This window comes from Diadema antillarum, unplaced genomic scaffold (genome assembly GCF_040938485.1).
Source record: "Diadema antillarum isolate AM-2024a unplaced genomic scaffold, OU_Dant_1.0 seq00000079_RagTag, whole genome shotgun sequence".
In the NCBI taxonomy this organism is placed as follows: domain Eukaryota; kingdom Metazoa; phylum Echinodermata; class Echinoidea; order Diadematoida; family Diadematidae; genus Diadema; species Diadema antillarum.
Window position 1 is genome coordinate 2,196,560 of NW_027271172.1, and position 20,800 is coordinate 2,217,359.

A 20,800-nucleotide genomic window follows, 5' to 3' on the forward strand; every position below is an offset into this window, starting at 1 on the left:
CGGCAGTGGTAGAGAGTGCATCACACACACACACACACACACCACATACACACACCAAAGAGATTTTATAGGGTGGTGTAATCTCTTTGTCACCCACGCACACGCACACACGCACACACGCACGCACACACACACACACACACACACACACACACACACACGGGCTCCACTATACACAGTCATGACAACCTCATAAAGATGAAACACTGAAGGGCTCTTTGAAAGGCTTTGTTTCGATTATGCGTCTGCCTGTAAAATATGTGATTGCGTCCGTCCTCATTATGTGTGTGTGCGTGTGTGTGCGTATGTGTGCGTGCGTGCGTGTGCGTGCGTGTGTGTGTGTGTGTGTGTGTGTGCGTGTGTGTGTGTGTTTATGCGTTAGGTTTTGGGTACATCTTTGAAATATTTGGGACGTTGTGGCAATCCATTCTTCAAAGGACCTTATGATAAAAAATAATTAAATTAAGAAAGCAGTGAAACAATTTATTCCTTCATGATTTCTTTTACTGAAAACAAATATTCATACAATGCACACATTGCTTTAGAACGTGCTTACAAACTTAAACAGTGTAAACAAAACAGTGTGAGCTAAGTTCAAACAGCACAACAGTGCAAAGCCGTTTTTTCAAAATCTCACTGTCAACAGCGGACCAGACTAATAACAACCATCTTTTGTATAACACAATGTGTTCATTTCATTTTTATCACGTCTAATTAGAATGGTAGTTGTTATTTCATATTTCATGACATTACATGATTATACAATGGATATAGAGACACATGGGGTTTGAAATCTGCAGCTGATATGATATGATATAGGTATGTACTCGTGTCATCATGGTCATGAGGCGTATGAATAACCATTTTGATCATCAAATGACATTCGCAACAAAGGAATTACGGAGTTAGCTTATTGTATGCTCTGCCTGTAACACGTGTCAGGTTATACTCAAAATAGTAAGTAGGCTCACTGTTACAGGACACTGAAACCACTACAATGTATATATGGTTCCCAGCTTTCATTTGTCCAGTCCGGTCATGTAGTAAGCTTTATACAGTCACCATTCAAGACTTTGATGATTTCCACTACATTGATATCTTTGCACAACAACAGCAACGAAGGTAAAATAGCATAACTTTTAAACGAAAAAGTTTTGAGCAAAATAATTTGGCAGGAGTATTTCTACTCTAATTACTGACTAACTTCTGTATGAAATGAGAATGATGCGTTAAGTCATGCATGAGTGAACACTACATTGAAGACAAAATGGTCATTGTCGTCCATCTTTTGACCCCCTCACACCTATCCTGATACTTTTTACAGTTAGGTGAGCACAATTTTAGGGGAACAAGACTGTTCTACCTCCATACAACTGCGAATTCAATTGATTTTATTGAAAGACTTGACATCAAACATTGTATAGTGATTCTATTGATTAGCCTGTCAACAAGATGAAATATTTTCTTAGTTTTTTCGGGATTTTTTTTTGTTTGTTTTTGTTTGTTTTTGTTGGGGGTTGGGGTTGTCGTTTCTTTCAGTTCGGAGAGTAGTCAATGTAACTAAGCAGAGACAACAACAAAAAATGTACGGAATATTGCAAATACATTACCATATATGAGGTTCATACTTGACTTAATATCTTGGGCATTGTTGGGTGGTTAAACATTAATTTTACACTTGTAATCTCTACCGGACGTCTTGAATGAACAATCTCCACTATAATTTGTATATTTTTTTCTTCTTAGAATTGCAAGGTCTATAATACACCCTTTGATTCATGAATAGTTGCAAAACTCTTTGAATACCTATAGCATAATAGAGTAATGAAATTTGTATTAAAAAAACCCACAAAACCATATTTTGCATGTAATCATTACCATGATTCACCGGTGTCATAGAATACTTTTGAATAGAAATGTGATTTACATGCTTATAGATACTACTTTCCGCACTTTTTTTTTTTTTTTTGAGGGGGGGGGGGGGGAGCGGGGTGGGATATAATATCAGGAATCAATCAGGAAAGTCTCTGGGAAATAAATGGTGTTGGCATTACAGGTAACATAAAAATAAACTAGTCTCTACCATACTTCCGCTATACGGGAATTTCCAAAAGAAAACAATGACTAATTTATACTTGGCTTGGCAGATACATCGTCATAATTTTGATCACATGCTCTTTTCATCATGATATGTTTCATGGAAGATGATAACATTTTTGGCAAAGATAGCAAAAAAAAAAAAAAACCCCAACAAAAACCAACAACAATCTCGATATGCATGCTTTCTTTCACTTCTTTGGGTATACGTTTCCATTTGCGTAGTCACATTGTAAAAACAGTCGACGTGGTACTTTGGCGGCATCAGTAGCATAAATCGAAAGCATCATAATTTCACACCTATTAAATATTGATATACTGTGCATCCGTTGGGAACCCTTCATCGTCAAGACGGTTGTTATCATACATACGAAACAAGAAGAACACGCGGTGAAACATAATGACATTATCCTACTTTTCGCGTACCCTCATTATTATTTTCTGCACCCTGTATGTAATATGCACGCGTGCGCCCATCTATGATTCACAATTCCAGCAAGACCCTGCCACGTGCATATAAATTTATTAATCTATGTGGAAATCAAAAAAATTCTCCCAGAGGTTAAGCTAGGTACTTTGGCAGGGCGTGATTTTAGAGGTAACAATACACGCCGTCTATTTTTGCTTTGACAATTAAATGGAGGATAGCAATACACTTTTTTTTTAAAGCATGAAACATGAACTCACGTGAGAGTTGAAACTTTCTTTCAAGAGGCGTAATTAGCGCAATGACAATCGTAAGACATCCACGAACAATCCTCTGATGGAGGTCTTCAAATTTTGTAACAATGGAAATGTTATCTACGTACTGTTCACTTTCACTTTTTGTTACCTGTGGGAGGTTCGAGATGACAAGTATGTGTTCATGACGAAAACCGAGAAAAGGAAACGATTGAAACAGTCGCGCAAGCATTTCTTTCTCTGCCTTTCTCTCCTGTATAGCTCTCTTGCTTATCTGCCTGTTTGTAATCTTATACATTTATGGTTTGTTTGATCCAAGACATTGTTGAAGACCATTTTATCTGATTTGAAGGTTTTTCCCTCCTTTTTTTCTTTTTTTTTGGCAAGGGATGGTAATGTATTCTCAAAAGTCTAAAAATAAAACCCCCATCTCGCCGCCAATTCAAATTGTTCATACTTTCAGATGACAGACAATTATAAACGATTTTGAGCAGTACGAAATGCCTGATACACAAAAATCTTTTGACAAAAAATAAAGACGAGGAAAATTGTACAACTTGACCTAGAAACTCCAGGTACTCGATGCAGTCCAATTCCTGGAATTCTTTGTCATTTTCATCCGGCCGACATACCGGTACTCAGGAACGCAAAGAAACTGCAAGAGTAAGCTCAGACACCACACTCCACACGAGTAAACCGCCTGTAATTTTAACGTAGATTCCGTTATGGTCAGCTGATAGGGTGGTGCAAAATTTCATGTTTGGTTACTTCGAATCTTGACTGATAAGGAGAAGACATGACTCGACAACGATTGACTTTCAAGGCACTGCGATTCAACTTTCAACACTCAGTTGATTTGTGATTACTGTTGACTAAGCAAGCGCAATAGAAAAGGACGAGAGCGCTCACATTTCCACCGTCTAAATTAAAAACACAAAAGAATGCAGTGCCCCAACAGTTACTGCAATAACTCTATATACGCTTTAAAGGCCACTGCACACTATACGACTTTCGGTCGCATGACTTACCGACTACGGATCTGAAATAAACAAGCGTGTTTATTCTGAGGCTATTGTGATTCATTTCGGATCCAAAGTCGGTGAGTCGTGCGACCGAAAGACGCATGATGTGCCGTGGCCTTAAGACACTAACATTACATTATCTGAAGTGACAAGCAAGTCACACAAAGTTAGCGTTTTGAGAACAGTAATAGGAATCACGTGATACACAGAAATTACAGCCGTAACGCTTGACTATACATTTTGAAGCCATAGTCGCAGTTCGCTGTGCGACAATTAAGTAATCTGTGATTCAAGCTCTCAAGGCAAGGTGGTGTCGCCATTCATGCTGGTTGATGGTGTCAATATCTTAGTTCGGTCGAGCATCCTGTACTTTGGTTTAGTTTTCTACAGACGTGCAAGAAAGAGCAGCAAGGCACAAAAACAGATACACAATACAGAAATGCACTAGAGGAGTGTTTCCCCAATGCAAACTGAAGCTGGCTCCCTCTGTAATGGCAAGTAGGCATTTTCCTCGTCGATCAGACCGATGTGACTTTTTCGCCGTAGAGGGCGCTCATCACTTCTTCTTTTTCCCTGTTGAGATAGATGACAGAAATAAGAAAAATACACCGCGTTACATTATTGTTACACATCGGAGAGATTTCGCAATTGGATTTTCACGTACAAATGTAGTCTTATTCAGCACAGAGAGCCAGAATATATGGATGGCAACTTTGAAAAATACCATGGCAGTGTTCTCTGAGCGCCGAAAAAAAGTCTGCAGGAAAAACAGTATAAAATTATTTTCATTTCCCTGCAATTTACATGTACACATGTAGTATGAGAGAAAACGGTATTTCCAATGAAACCTGCAGTAGTTTTGGCAAAAAAACCCCACACAACCCAACAACAACAAAAACAACAAACAAAACAAAACAACATAAAATCCGAGATTACAAAATACGGCAAAATAGTAACTCTCGGCATCTGTGAAAATGACGTTTTATTCGTAGCATTTAAAACAAAACAAAAAAACTCATATTTTAATGGTCAATGCAGTTTTTTTTTTTCTTTTGTTTTAACAGGCGTGAACCAACATAGAGCTACGACAGCATATTCCAGTAACATTTCAGTCAGTTGCTACTTTTCTGCAGTGAGTTACTATGGTATTTGACATTTTCTAGAAGGCATTTCATCAGAACACTTCTACGAAGTCTTCAATAAAAACATAAAATCCTCAAGCGTTAACTGTATTCAACGACGGGGCAAAGAATTGAAGTGGAGCCGAAGTTCGTCGAATATGAAGATGAAACTGTGATCACATGAAAATGCAAAATGTAATTTACTTGACGTTCTCATCAACCGGGATACAGCTGTACTTATAATCAACTTCCAATAAAAATGATTCCCTTCTACATTGTATAGTCGCTCGCTAATCGTTCCGTCATGGGAAATCTATGCCAAGTCTGAATAACGGCCACGTTCAGCCATCACATTTCAAAACATCCATGTAAATATTGATCTAGTTTTTCGAGCGGTTTGGTCCATGAGCAGTTATGTTCATACTCTCTTCTTTATGATTGTATTCTGAAATATGCCTTGTAATTCCCTTATTATTTGTCTATATTTTTTTTCTCTCTTTTTTCTTTTAAACACAACAACAACTATATTATATATATATTGGTGAAGTTTGCATTTGTTATCTTTACCTTTCTTCTTTCCCTTCCTCTTCTTGCCACCTTTCCCTTGTAGTTTCCGGATATATGCTGCAGAAACAAATAAGTAAACATAGAACATGAAACGGAAACGTTTGCTCAGCAAACTGTACACTGTCGCAGAGAATAGACAGATCATGATAACTCCATGTACAACGTAAAGGGTTGCTGTATGGAGTTTCACATTAAGATGATTATTGTACAGTTTGTCTTAAATTGCACATCTAATGCAACATTCATGATCACAAGTTATCAAATTCCAAACGTAAATGTTTTATAAGAGTTCGTTAACCTGGGTCATCCCGGCATGAAACGAAAATCGATTCAGTGGATCTTGTCCTACGCATTATATTTATGCACGTCTGTTTTAGTCTCTTTCTTTCATTGTTTTTCTTTTTTTTTCTTTCTTTTGGAAACCAGAATAGGTTCCTGTACTTGGCAGTAAGCCAGTTCGAGGTTCCTATTTGCACATGAGCAGAATAAAGTCATCAACTTTATCATCAGGGCATGTTTGTTTTGATTTGCACCGTGACATGCAAATGTGATGTCACGATTATTCAAGTAATCCGTGTAAATGACTTGATTGGTGTTTGCAAGCACATACACCTGATAGCAATTCAGATTTGGCAATATCAATAGAAAAGGATTGTTAATGCATTAAATGCAAAATAATGACTTCGGTGCTTTCCTAATTGTTAATGATTAACGAACCATTCTGGTCACCTGGTCTATGCAAGATCATCCTGTTGTTTGAACATGACTAATGAATTCCATAATTTGTTACGTGATGGGGAAGTTTATGCATTATATCGTTTTGAATTAAAGGAGCGTTGTGCCCAGCAAACTGAAAAAAAAAAGAAAAAGAAAAGTCATTTGTACCCATGCACAAATTTTATATCTAAACCCGAACTGACTTGTTACCATGATCTCCTGGTTACCATGGTTACAGACATACCCAGGTGCTTCATCATCTCAACCTACCAATCGCCCATTTCATGCCGCAGAAGTCCAGCGCGTCAACCAATCTCTTCTCCGTGGCGGCCACGCCCGACGTTTCCTCCCAGAGCAGCAGGCTGTACAGCGACTGCTCTCTGATCTTCGAGTACTTGGTCTCGATCTTTACCACGAAGCCGGCGGTGCCCAGCTCCAGCGCAACCCTCTTCCAGTGGTGACCGAGTTTCTTGGCAACGGGATCGAGAATGTTGATAAGTTCTGACAGAGAAAAAAAAAATAAGGGAAGAGAGATGCGGAAGATATCAACCAACTGCTTCCGATGGATTTAATAGCAAACAAACCGAAATACGAAATACATTCCCCAGTCGCAAAAACAACACGCATTTTTCAACCATTAGAAGGACTGGATTTTGATATTAATAATAATGATTATCATAAACATTTGCATCGTTTCCATGCACGAACACAACAGTAAGAATGCTATTGAACATTAGGGTCTGTAAATAATTTTATTTCAAATACTGAAAGAGCAGAATAAAACTCATTTTCACAGCTTTTCTGGTCTTGCATTGAAAACAAGAACGAGAAGTAATCTGCACTTACATACTTCAAAATTAAATAATTTGACTTTTAAATATACAAATTCATATTTCCCAACCAAAACAGAAGGTTAGCATGCAGATTAACTGATATCCTGATGCCTTTCATTCCTGGGTCAGTCGTCATCCAGAGAAGAATTTCTGAGATATTACAGAGATCAGAATGCTGGAAAGAATACAGTGTCCCACAGTGAGAACACATTGTGAACACAGTGTGAAATCTCTTCACACTGTTAAAGTCGAGCGTTTTAACAGTGTGAACACAATGCGAGTCGTCAATTCACAGTGTGAAACAAAGTATTGCTATGTGAACACGCTGTGAAAACCACACCACAGTGTGAAATCATCTTTCACACTTAAATTCGAGCGTTTTCACATAGTCAACTATATGAACACACTGTGAACACACTGTAAACACACTGTGGGACACTGTGTTCTTTCCAGTAGGGCAGAGAACAAAGCATTGTTGTCCCTAGAATTGGACACCGGTTGGCGAAACAAAGAGGGCGCTGTCCACGAATAGACAAAGGCTCGGATTTCGACATAAAAATCAATAAACTGCCGGAAGACACATCTATCTGTCCGGACGGAGGAATATCCCTTGGATTCGCTAACTTACTTGAGTAGTGTTTTTGTTCGAGCAGGTCGGCGAGAAGATTGAAGTCCTGTTTGCGTAACCCTTCCACGTACACCTCGAACTCACGCACGCCGCGGGTCCCGAGCTCGGTGAGGATCAGGCGGTTCGTCTCGCCGTTCTGCCCCTTCCCCATCCGCCTCATCAGTCGAGCCTTCTCGTTGTCGATGACCACCTTCTCCTGGAGGTGCTGCAGCATGTCGTAGGCCATCACGTTGTTGATCAGCGGCTGGCCGTAGAGCACGAGAATTTGCCGGCATTCCTGTACGGCTACGAAACAAAAGAGTAGTAGAAAAAAATTACTAATAAGCCTGTCTTTCAACCACCAACAACTTCGTTTACATAATGTACTTGGATGTCTGTACAGCGGTGCTTAATGCTATATAATTGTAGTGAATATGGGACGATTAATCAACGACAACCGACACAATGACTACTGAGTAACTCTCACTGAATAATGTCTGTCATGTACTGTTTTCATATTGTTGCTGATAACTTATTCTCCACCTCTTAATGCATGAATGGTAATGTATTCACTTTAACCTGCACGGTCTTAAATGCTAGCTGTATACCAATATTTCAAACATTGTGTGCAAAAGAACGCATGAAACCACAACATCCCAAGACATATTACAGTGTACGAATGAAGCATTTCACGAAACGGTTTTGATACCAGCGAGGGAATAATCATTTTGTGCATCTACGACTTCTATGACCGTGAGAGCATAAACACAATCATCCATATTTGCATATACAATGTGTCATGTACATGTATATATACCAAGTTTATTTTACTTACAACAATGTATATGTTTGAGTGTACAGGACACTTTCTTCATCCATTCTGTTATCAGAAATCCCCCATCCCCTCATATTACATTTCTTTGTCAGGACATTACTCTGTACTCATTTTTATTTTCCAGGTTTCTTGATGAAATCAATAAATTGACTGGAACAGTTCATGCGTACGTATTTCATTCGGCAAAGGCCCTAGCAATTTTTAAACGACCTAGATTTTCGTGAATGTAGATTACATGCATACAACATAATCAAATCGGAGATACTCAAAGCCCCAATAAACAACACAATAAAAAGATCGATAATATTTATTGTTTAGATGCAGCGACCGATCCATACGCACCTACATATAAGACAATACACGGAAATTGACATGAAGCACAAAGTTATTAGACAGTGTTATGGTAGTTTGGTGAAATATTGCTCGTGACGACTGTACAACAGCGAGAGAATTCTTTATCGATTTAGAGCCTCAAATGGCAGAATTTTCGTGATTCCTTTCGCGTGACGACAAGGCGCACTTATGAAATGAAATGAAATTTATTTACAAAACTAACATCGTCAACATAGTCAAAACAGTCAATAGTTGAAGTACAGTTTTGGCAAAAAAAAAAAAAAAAAAAAAAAAAAAAAAAAAAAGAACCAGCAACAGCGTGCAGGCTAGTCGAGGCCAGTCCTTTCAATGATATAGATTGCATTGTATATAACGTATTTACATTATTAACAGAAGCAATGTTATATGTACATATTTACAGGTGCTCTTTTCAAGTCTCAAACCGCGCAAATAAAAATTGTAGACAACTAAACTGGCGTGATGTAGTGTTCTTTGCTTGATGCCTGGCGGCACCCAACTAATAGCTCGGGCTCGGGCCCCCACACTTTTTGTGCACCATACAAAGGAATACATAAGGTGTCATCACTTTGGGCCCCCACACTTTTTTTAACCCGGAAGTACGTAAGTGGCACTAAAATATAAATACAGTAGATAGAGATCTTTAAGTATGGCGGCGTTAAGGTTATGTTTTTTTTTCTCTGAAGACCTTTTTTTTTTTTTTTGCCTGTCAGGTGAAAACACCCGGAAAGGGGAGATAATGAGCTGAGGACCTTTTTTTTTTTTTTTTTTTAGCTTGTTAGCTCACGAAACCCAGAAGTGGGCCCCCCACACTTTTGAAAACGACGGCAGAGGGATGAAGCGAAGAGAAGAAGACTGAAAGAGAGAAGGAGACAGAAGAGGAAGAAGGAAGGAAGGAAGGAGATGACAATGATGACGAAGGAACAAAAGAAAGCTGAGGATGAGGAAAAATGGATGAACAAAAGCCTCCAATCTATTATAAGAACGAAAACGAAAACGAAAACGAAAGAGACGGGGAAAAAAAGATCATGAAAGAATACCGACTAGGCTTTGTCGATTGCCTATACATACAGAGTACATGAATGCCTCAAGATATTAAACAACAGAGAAACTGGACCGAAAAATTCGCACATACATTTTTACATGTACCTCTTCCCACGCTAACAGCAACAACAACGTTAACCCTCCAAGTTCTCAGTTTCTCTGGATTCGGTAACATTCACCTTCACCTTCATCCCCGCCGTCCCGGCGATTTTGACTCTCCTTGTTGCAAATTCGCTCGACAGTGGCAAGCAGCTCGCTGCGTATATCATAGACGTCGCCATCACTGGTCTTCCTCTGTTTCCGCGGGTTACTCGTGGTCCTTCTCTTCCTCTTCTTCCCCATCTCCGCTTCATCATCTCAAACGAACAGCTCTAGCTCTCTGTAGAGCTGCACGATGCCGGGTTTTGATCTTTCATGCATGCTGCGCGTCACATGGTACGCGGACCGAGCGTGTGAATGAGATATGCGCGTTTTTATCAAGTAAGGACTATAAAATACAATACGCGCTTACATGGTTTCATTTTGGCACGCCCAGTTTTGCATAGTTCTCATGTCTGCAGAACTGTCGATTTTTACTCTAAAATGTACACATATGCATAAGAAATGTGTGAAATAATGCTGTAATAAGTAATAACACGATTTCACTTGGGTGACGACGTAAATGCGAAATATCAGCCAAGATTGGTTCGCCGAAAGTACGACAGTCTAAGACTATAGCATACCCAATCGTGGTTGCTACGCATTTTTTTTTAGATGGATAATCGACGATCGACAAATCGGGAAACAGCAGTATCAACCGATCTTCAGTAATCTTCCGCTTTTGATCTCAAAGTGATTATACTTTAAAAAAAATAAAATAAGAATTTCTTGGTAGAGACTTTCAATGTATTGCAAACATTTCAAAATGGAATAAATCAGAAGTCGTCATCTCAACTTATCACTGTCTTGTAAAAACTTTTCATCTTTTTTTCAGAACACTTCGAACGAAATACAAATCCCCGTCTGACAAGATCGGGGCTTGTAACGATCACTATGTAACTATAATCACGTTACTCAGCGCTACATAGCACTTGCATATTGAATATACTTCTGTAAAAATTAGTACTGTGTTTCTATTAGAAACAAACTACAAACTATAACAAAGAAAGTATATCATATACTATAATGTACTTGTACAACGTTGACGCTACCTTTTTTCATGTTTTTGTTTGTTTCTTCCCCGTGTCCATGTCGTTAAATCATAAATACTCCAGCTCATGATGCACAGTTTAGAGACATACAGGTATCTAGTAGTAGGATCTGTGTTCATGCTCAAAACAGGGCATAAGTAGAACTACATTTGTATATTGTAAGTCTTGAGGCTCTTTACTGACGCGAGATATTACGATTGAAGGAAATGTACATTTGTAGGTTGGCTAGAACACCTGAGAGATTTTATTTAGCTGCCGCTGCCTCATAATTATGGCCTACGCAAGAAGAAGAAGAAGAAGAAGACGAAGCAAAAATAGGCATTTCACCTTGGTTGCGTTAGATCAAACGCCCCTTCGTAAAGTTTAATGACGGCAGATTATTTGCGTGGAGCAAATATCGTCGGAATTAAAAGTCTATAGTACTCGGGTACTAGTGATATCTGCTCTCCACATTGCAGCTGCATGCTCTGCGATCGGTAATCTCCTTGTACATCAAGGCACGCTTAGCAGTTGTCGAGTCCTGCAATAGATTTAAGTGATGGCTAATAAAATATGAAGTAGCTTTCTGGTTACTACGGAGACAAGCTGCGGGTTTTTTTTTTGTTTTTTGTTTTTTGTTTTTGTCATTGATTCATCACTATCTGCGCCGTGCCAATTCGAGATTCGCCCGAACTCAAAGTGGATCAAGTCGTAGCTACTTATGTACACGTAAAACACATGTATGTACAGTTGTATATATACGCTGTTGTTGTAAAAAGACAAACAAAAAAGTTATTCAGACAGACTGCACAAACTGACACACAGGAACAACGAAAGAACGGGAAAAAAAAGATCCCCCAAAAAACAAACAAAACAAAACAAAACAAAACCCAAAACAAACAAACAAACAAACAAACAACAAAGCAAAACAAAACAAAAACGAAGCAAAACAAACGAACCAATATAGCGAGTGGTAATAAAATATGATCCAACCCATGACACAATGAAGTTTAAAAGGTGAGCACCCTGTGGTGGTAGGTATCATCTTCCAACAGTCTTCACAGGGATGATACAGTTTCGGTTGAGATCGGGCTTTACGTTTTTCAACTTGTTTGAGAGATAATTTAGAAACCTCTTATGAAATATGAAAGATCACACAATTCTTAGTGGAATTCAAAGTTTATTTGATGAAAATTGGTTTTGAAATAGCTGAGATATCCAAACCAAAGTGTTCCTGATAAATAATAAAATGTTGGACCCACCTTTCATTAGGATTGCTTCGGTTTTACAAACTTTGTTTTCTGGATATCTCAGCCATTTCAAAACCGATTCCCATCGAATAAACTTTGAAATACTCTTAGCATTATATTTCGCAAAAAGTTCAAGCCGAATCCTCATCTCAACCAATACTATACAATCCCTTCAATGTGATTTCTTGGCTATGGGTAAAATCAGGGAGGTGTCTCACCTCCCTGGTGAGATCTTGCTGGCCCTCTCTCCGAATAATACATTGTACAAGCAACTGCATGCAGTTCTTGTTTCGTAGTTTTGCTCTATCTATTACCCTGTTTGCATTTCACTTTGTCATTGATTAATACTTGATTGACAGTATAACTGATCTGTAAATTGACTTTCACCCTCGTTATGATTATGTTGCTTTGTATGAAAGAGATAAATTAGAGTTGCAGATTGGTACACATTTGGAAAAAGAACGGACACACATTTTTTGAACAGTAAACGTTTATAGAGAATGAGAAAAAAATATTGTCAAGTCTGTGTGATCTACAATTTGCATACCTGAACATGTTGAGCATCTCTCCATGTAGTTTGAACACAACCTTTACCTGTTTTTCATTTATATACTCAGAAAATAAAATTCCCTGATATACTTGATATATATATTGTACATGTACAACCTGTACATCAGATTGTAGATGAACATAATTGTCAGTACTGATGGTAAGAATTCAGTACACATGCAAAAGACCTGAGGTTGGTGTATTGATTTGTGTGATGTAGACATGGATCAAGAAATAATTTTCCCTGTCTGACATTTCTAAATGTCGTACCATGAAATTGACACAAATAAGGAGAAGGGTTTCTATATTTTTTTAAAACATCATTTGAAAAATATTACTGATAGAGATATAATAGTTGATGTTAATGTTCACATTGGGATACTGGGTATATTTTCAAATTAATGTGGAGGAATAGTGAATGCGTGATATAAATTTGATACGTTAGGCATGTTTTCATAGCAGGCACAATAAAGTAAATGACTTAATACGCTTACTCAAAAGGCTACAACTTGTTAAAGAATAATACTTTTAGCGTTGTCTCCGGCAGATACATATACTGGACTATCGCCCCTATTACAAAGCAAAATACGACTCACCTGTGACCGGATTTGTCTTGTAATATTACTGTATGGACAGTGTCGATGCTGATTCTCAGCCTATTCTTATATTTAATAATCTACATGTATGATTTAAAGCTTACTTCCAAAGCATAACCCTCTTAATGCGATGCTTTCAAAATACATGTAATACAGCTTGATCAATGCGATTTACAATACGTTATAATAGTTCGGCAGTTGGAGTTGTCACCAAGAAATTTTCTGAGTACAATTAATGGCATACACACCGCAGCATCATGTAATTGATCGAGATTTGCTCCTCACTTTGTTTTGTTTCGTCCTATTACATACTTTGTATATATTGTTTTTCTCCCGGTGAGGAAGTTACATCTGTATACCTTCGCCAGTTGCTTTTTGAATATGTCGATTTGATGCTTATATGTTAGTAAGGGACATTCTAAATACAGTTGAAAACGAAGTTTGATAACGTGTTTATGATTTGGTCCAATTTGGTTCACGGAGATTTTATGTAATGGTGAGAATGTCTTGGATGTTTCGATCCAGGACAGCCTTTATAGTGTTTGCACTGGTTGTATGAGGTTTGTGTATACATGTAACGTGTAAGTGTACAGTAACTCTATCCAACTCGTTGCCATCATCATTGTCATCGTTATTTCTTTTCTAGCAGTTTGTTATAATGGAAAATTTAGAGCTTTGCCACGGCATCATAAGCTATGGCGCACAATGTTTCCACCATAGTATATTCCATGAAGACTTTCAAAATAAGCTGTCAGAAAGCCATGACCACATGCTTTGGATTGAATGTAACCAATACATCAACTGACAACGGCGTTTATACAACTGCATTATTACAATCTAGGCCTACCATGGTTGCTGGTGTGTTTCAATTTCATTTGTCAATTTCGCCGCGATGGTCTTTTGGATTATTTTCAATTGAGAATAAACATCGTGCTCAGTAAATCATGACGGCTTTCTGCCTGTAGCACAGTGTGCAATATAGGTGTACACGTATCTGCCTCGCTGTTTGGTTGCAAGCTTTACTGGTGGGCAATTACAATTTGTGTACCGTCTGTTTCCATTGAATATATTCAAAAGACACACAGTTGTATACTTTTTGTGGAGTGGAGAAGAATGTAAATCGGTGATAAAATCTTTGTATGTATAGGGCCTACATGCACCAGCTATACAATGAGCGCCCGGGGGGAGGGGCGGGACTCCTTGTCAAATTTTAAGATAAAAAAGACTATCAAATAAAGGAAACATCGTGGGTGATCTGTACTACATTACAATTTTTACTCAGTTGCTGAAGATAATGACATCGCCTGGAAAAGGCATCGCGGAGGTCTCGATACGAAGAAATCACCCGACGGGTACACAGCGATGAAAACGCAACAAGTATAAAGCACGACCCAAGTTCCAGTCAATCATTATTTTCCTCCTCAAATGGGCTCGATTATGATCGTAATACAATGACTATGAATAATACATTGTATATTATGGAGGCTTTATCCACTCAACTTTACAGCGGGTGTCATCATTCCCTTTGCAATCTATTAACTTTGAATCCGATCTCATTGACAAAAGGATGATACTTACAGTGTATTTTGCTGATGTGTATCAAGATAACCTTGAAAAGGCGAACGCTGCATACTAGTATACAGTATGTAAAAGGCTATTTTTCTCCCCTAATGAGGTAACATCGCTGATTATAGTCAGGACTAGTTAAGCTGAAATGTACAGTAATGATATCAAAATGTGGGCGAAGGGTCGATGATAGTTAATCAGTTGTGGTATGAGAATGAGCCAATTCGAAGTGTAAATTAGTTTGCACAATAATTCATCCACAACATAACAATTATATTATCAAATACGAAGGTATGAACTTTGTTCATCATGTGATCTAGTGAGACAGATCAGAGGTACAAACATATAGACACACAGAAAGGTATCAAGTATGATGATGCAAAAGAGAGGTACAAAGTGTAGATGATCTCGTCACGGAGTGATACAGTAATTAGAACTCACCGATAAAGTTACAAAGTTTTTTGTTTTGTTTTGTTTTGTTTCGTTTGTTTGTTTGTTTGTTTGTTTTTGCTCAGGAAATCAGAGACAAAGGGGGAAAAAGTAATCGCGGGACTGCTGCACGTACATGTACACTTGTACATTTGTACATGTACAAGTGTGCATGTACCCGGAACATGCGGAAGAGAAGGAATATTGCAATTTACCAGCCACTGTGCTTTGAAAGGGGGAAAACACCGAAAGAACTACCAGCCATTTCCACAATCAACCCACCCGTTCGCGGAAAACTTGTACTCATACTCAACTTCATAACTAGAAATTTGCAGTCTTTTACTGGCATGTTTATGATAAGCATTTGCTCTTTATCTGGTCGAGTAAGTAATGGGTAATAAGTAATGAGTAATAAGACATGATGATGATGACGATGATGATAATAATAATAATGATGATAATGATAATAATGATAACAACAATAATAATGATAATAATGATAATGATGATAATAAAAACAATAATAATACTGATAACAATGATAATGATAATGAAATAGCATAACATGACGAACTCCTTGGTGTCAACTGTTTGTTTCTTTGTTGTTGTTTTTTTTTTTCTGTGCGGATAAAGTTTGTTCGTGCTGATTGTTTTGATCAACCACCGTGCAAAAACAGATCCGCATCATCGAGAACATCGACTCGCTCTGAGGTTTGGATGTACAACCTCTGTATTCACGGTTTACAGTGTAGATATCAAACGAATCAATCCCTGTGCCGAGTGGCTCTCATGATGCGTGCCATGGGAACAACCGCAAACTCACTCTCTATCTATTTCGTGTATAATAGATGAAGATACCGCTTTGAATGCTTCTAGCTGTTTCTTCTATACAAAATAGACTGACATTTTTTTCTGTTACAGTGTACACGTACAATTGTAAGTAACTCTCCTCTGCTTGAGGTCATGCGGTGCAATGATCTATATCACATTTTTAAAGTATAACATTGAGCACACTCGCGCTTATTTTTTTCTATTTCTTAAATCTATCAAAAGCTTTGGAAATACTTGTACATGTAGGCCAACATACATTGTACATGTAAATGCTCATGTACGTACAGGTCAGGTTACTTTATGTTTTAATCATTATCTAATAGTTTTGTCAATTTGTTGGTTTACACAAAACATCATTGAGGCATGCACGGAGAAAGATTAACTTGAGGATTTCTCATGTCTTTTGCGTGGCATTTATTCTTACGTATATTTCAGATCTTCCTACATGGTAGCTGTGATAATAATATATTAGGATTTCAGTCATGCTGCTTGCTGGAGCGATTCCTGTTTAGAGTCCCTCCTTAATTGCTTGGGCAACTAAAATAATTATTGTACTCTAGGCTTTATTGACATGTTAAGAATAACTCAATAGTGATTTCGGCCAAATTTCAGCCCATCGGTGTATTGTTGCCGCCTTTTCCACGTACACAGTGTACAATGTTATGTTGTGCTTCTGAGGTAAAAATGATATCTTCCTACGTAATTGTGATAATTATTACTGTGCACTGACATACATGTACATTGTATTCTAACAATGTGGATGCTATGAAAGGTCTTGTCGAGATTTGAGAATTACGATGTGTGCCATGGATGTAACAATATCACGCCACATGTACAATGTATGACAGGGTGTTATATCCTTTTGTTTGTATACCAACAACGTGAAATACAATAATTGTACCTGTTGTTGAAAATGAACAAAAATGAAACCAAAGAGTCCAGTAAACGTACAGTGTACTGTACGTTTGATGAGCTCAACGTCTACGAGATACATACCCGGACTCAAGTTCTCGTCTGTAGGCGTTGGGGGAGGTTCTTCCTTCTTGGCCTTGGCACTGTCATCTTTCTTCGTTTTTCCCTTCGGTTTTGCTACTGGCATTATGTCTCGAGACACGTAGTTGATCGCTCACAATTATGGTCTCAAAGATAGGCGAAGAAGGTGGATCTCATCTTTAGGAAGCTCGCGGCAGAAAATTTTCCCCCTAATTCTTGACCAACGTTCTATGGATGTGGGGCTTTCTATCAAGATGACAAAGTGAGTATGTGATATCCGCGTGCACAGCAATAAAGATCATTGGCTACGTGCGTATCCAAGTAGACTTTGTGAACTACTAAGGGTTCTGTTGATGACTTTATCGCACCTTCCCCAAGAAGGTTTTACATTGTGGCGGCGCTGCAGCCCACTTCGAAGCAGATCGGTGTCTACAACGGTGTCAAGGAAATAGGTACAAGCCCGGGAAAAATAGATAATCGACAGAGATTCACCAAGCAAAAGGGGCGTCTTTCCCAGACTAACACTATTCCAAATCCCAATGGATAACGTCAATATTGTTGCCCAAATCGCTAACTCTTCGAGAGCCAGGTGCGGCGACAAGCCCCTTTCGGTTTTGCTCACGGCTGCGAGTCGTTAAAGATAGTGGGCCTACCGTCTACAATGCAACGTCTTCGTGCATGTGCGGAAGTTTGTGTACCCTGTCATAAGCTCAAACTTCTTCACGCTGTTCTACCGCTGTGTACTAATCCCCCGTCCCCTAGAAACGAGACGCTTTGTGAATCTTTATTTGCATGATCGATACAAAGGCGGGTTCACCGGCAGACTGACCTCTGCGGTTGCACGCGATGCAGTGTACCTGTCAATGGATACGCACAGGGGGTGATGTGTTTACACGGGGAGAAAACTATACGAGATCGTGGTATCTCTATTACCGATCAGCGTTTACTAACATTGGCAGACGATGTCATTTCGTCTCACATATAAACACAACTACCAGCGGGGTGGGTTGCACTAGAAGATCGTAGTCTTTCGTTTGTTCTATCCTTCTTTACATTGCTCACTTGGTCTGTCTTTGTTTCTTTGCTTAGATATACCTACCAATATTATAGGCATAAATTTACACAAGTCTTGAAAAACGCTTATTTGACAAAGATAAACCATGGACTCATTAAACAGTGAAGGGTAAATAGAGACAAACACATTATCGTAAAAACTTTAGACTTGACTAAAAGTAAAGACTAACTTTCAACTTCCAAGGTCGATCTCCATCTCTGGTAACCTATATACCATGCGGTCGGTATTGATTGTGGTGTAAATGTGCACGTAATGACCAATACTTGTGGTTCTTGGTCATTAAGACAATCAATATTCGATTATTTATCTTATCAGTCTGAGAGATACATAAGATTTCTCTGCTGGAAGTGCTATATTATCATTGCGAGTTTGGGCTTCCCATAAACGAAGCAATGATCGTTGGTACTTCGGTTACAGCGCGTTATTCCGAAGGCTCTTTATTCCTAAGATTCGTTATTCCGAAGGTTCATTGTTCCGAATTTATTTTCGGATTAACCAATCTTCGGAATAACGAACCTTCGGAATAACGCCACAAATTTTCGGAGAAACGAACCCCTTGTCATTTTCGGATTAACGAACTTCTAGGTATAGGGAATTTGCGTGTTTCGGATTAACGACCCTTGGGAATAACGAACCTTCGGAATAGCGGACCTTCGGAATAACGAACAGCACCCGGTACTTCTTACAAGTTTTTAGCAAATGATTATGTGATAATGATTATTATCTTATGATTATGATAAAGTTCAGAATGTAAGTCTTTTACCGCTGGTACTGTGTAAGTTTAAAGCTATCATGTGACTCACAGTTTTCGATAAAAGAGACGTTAATTCCTTTTGTATGTTCCGTACTCTATTTCACTGTCTTAGCGTAGGTTGCGCTAGCGTAGGTTATCATTATACGCTGTATATAGAGTAGACAATATGACAGCTTAACATTATCTACAGACCGTTTACGTGAAGAGTATAATTAGTAATGACGTCGTATAATTTACTTGTTTATTTTTTGTTCTATCAATTTGCCATAAGTTATCAGGATGTGTTGTCCAGAACTCACAATGTTCTAATATGGTGGTAGTCCAGAATTAATTCATAACTTCGCAAACCCAGAGTGCAATTTACGAGCAAGTGGATTGCTACATGCATGATGGACACAATGTCCTCTTTATGATAAGACTGGTAGCAAAAAGCAGGACCAGGTTATGTACTAGTATTCAATTCTTCGAATGATTTCCCTAAAGTAGGCATTGTTGAATAGACAAGAAGAAATCTACTGTATATGAATGTATCGGCCGTACTGGTCGTTTCAAATAGTGGCTGACATTGCGTTAAACTAAGAAGAGAATAAACTGATTAATGCAGAATTTTGCGTTCACAGACCCTTCGCAAAAGTAAGTTATCAACACATACTCAACTGTTGACAACGAGGAATCAACGAATGGAAGAGAAAAGGAAAAGAAAAGTAAGATCCTGACTAATAATTTATGCTCAACGTATTTTACAGGGTATGCAAGGGCGCCCCCTTCAGGCAGTACCTTAAATAATCATCGATTTTAACGATGACCTTCCCACGTTGATTGTTGTTTACGAGCAAGGCATTGTGCCTATGAACAACAATTGGGTAGTGCTACTATTTCGGGAGCTTTGACAATGTTGAACTCACAGGGTATCGAAAACATGGCTTCTTATTTCATAGGATTCATTATTAACTCACGATGTTCCAGAGGCGATTCATGTTTTTCATTCAAGCGTTGGTGGTGCTGAACCGGCAGTAAACTTGTCATTATTTTAATACCGAATAATCAATTAAGATAATAATTATGATACTAATGAAAAGACAGTGAGGACGGCATGTTAGGCCTTAATTACTTTCAGGACTATCACGAGTATTTACAAGACACGCTCAAAAGGTGCAAAATCTCCTCAAAGGTCACTTCCACCATAGAACGATAGACGCATCTTTGAAAAAAAAATAAGAAAAAGAAGAAAAAAAGAAGATCGAAACCATACTCGGCATCAGCACAAAAAAAAAAAAAACCAAACAGAATATGGGTCAAATTTGAAAATTTTATCCATATCCTTCAGTCATGTTGTATTGCTCAGAAACACTGAAATAAGCAAAGAAACATGAGAAAAAAAAAAAACCAACGTTAGAAAAGTTGTATGGATATTCGCTTCTCTTGGTGATGATGTGTATTTTGCTCAACTGGATGGAGTAATATTCAATGCTTGCACTATATACCCGATGGCCTAGGTGCAATACAAACAGTGGAAATAGAAAGATATCGCTACGTAATTAACCGTCTTCTTCGTCTTCTTCAAAGATGACATATTATTTCCCTTTTTTCAACGTTTCTCATTTCAATTTTGCGGCTAAAGTTGTACTTTTTGGACTCATTTCCAAGAGATTTAAAGACATGCATGATAAAATTAATGGAAACGTTATTGTCATTATCCGAAAGGCATGGAGT

General features: G+C 38.3%; 1 protein-coding gene across 1 annotated transcript; it reads right to left on the bottom strand.

Moving 5' to 3' along the window:
• Positions 1-4,113: 4,113 nt before the first annotated feature.
• Positions 4,114-17,364, bottom strand: LOC139726143 (uncharacterized). The gene is made up of 5 exons (XM_071637221.1): positions 17,262-17,364; positions 7,667-7,951; positions 6,476-6,706; positions 5,489-5,545; positions 4,114-4,373 (listed from the first exon to the last, which is right to left on the bottom strand). Exons 1-5 carry the CDS (start codon positions 17,362-17,364, stop codon positions 4,357-4,359), a joined length of 693 nt encoding a protein of 230 aa, XP_071493322.1. The 3' UTR covers positions 4,114-4,356.
• Positions 17,365-20,800: the final 3,436 nt, after the last annotated feature.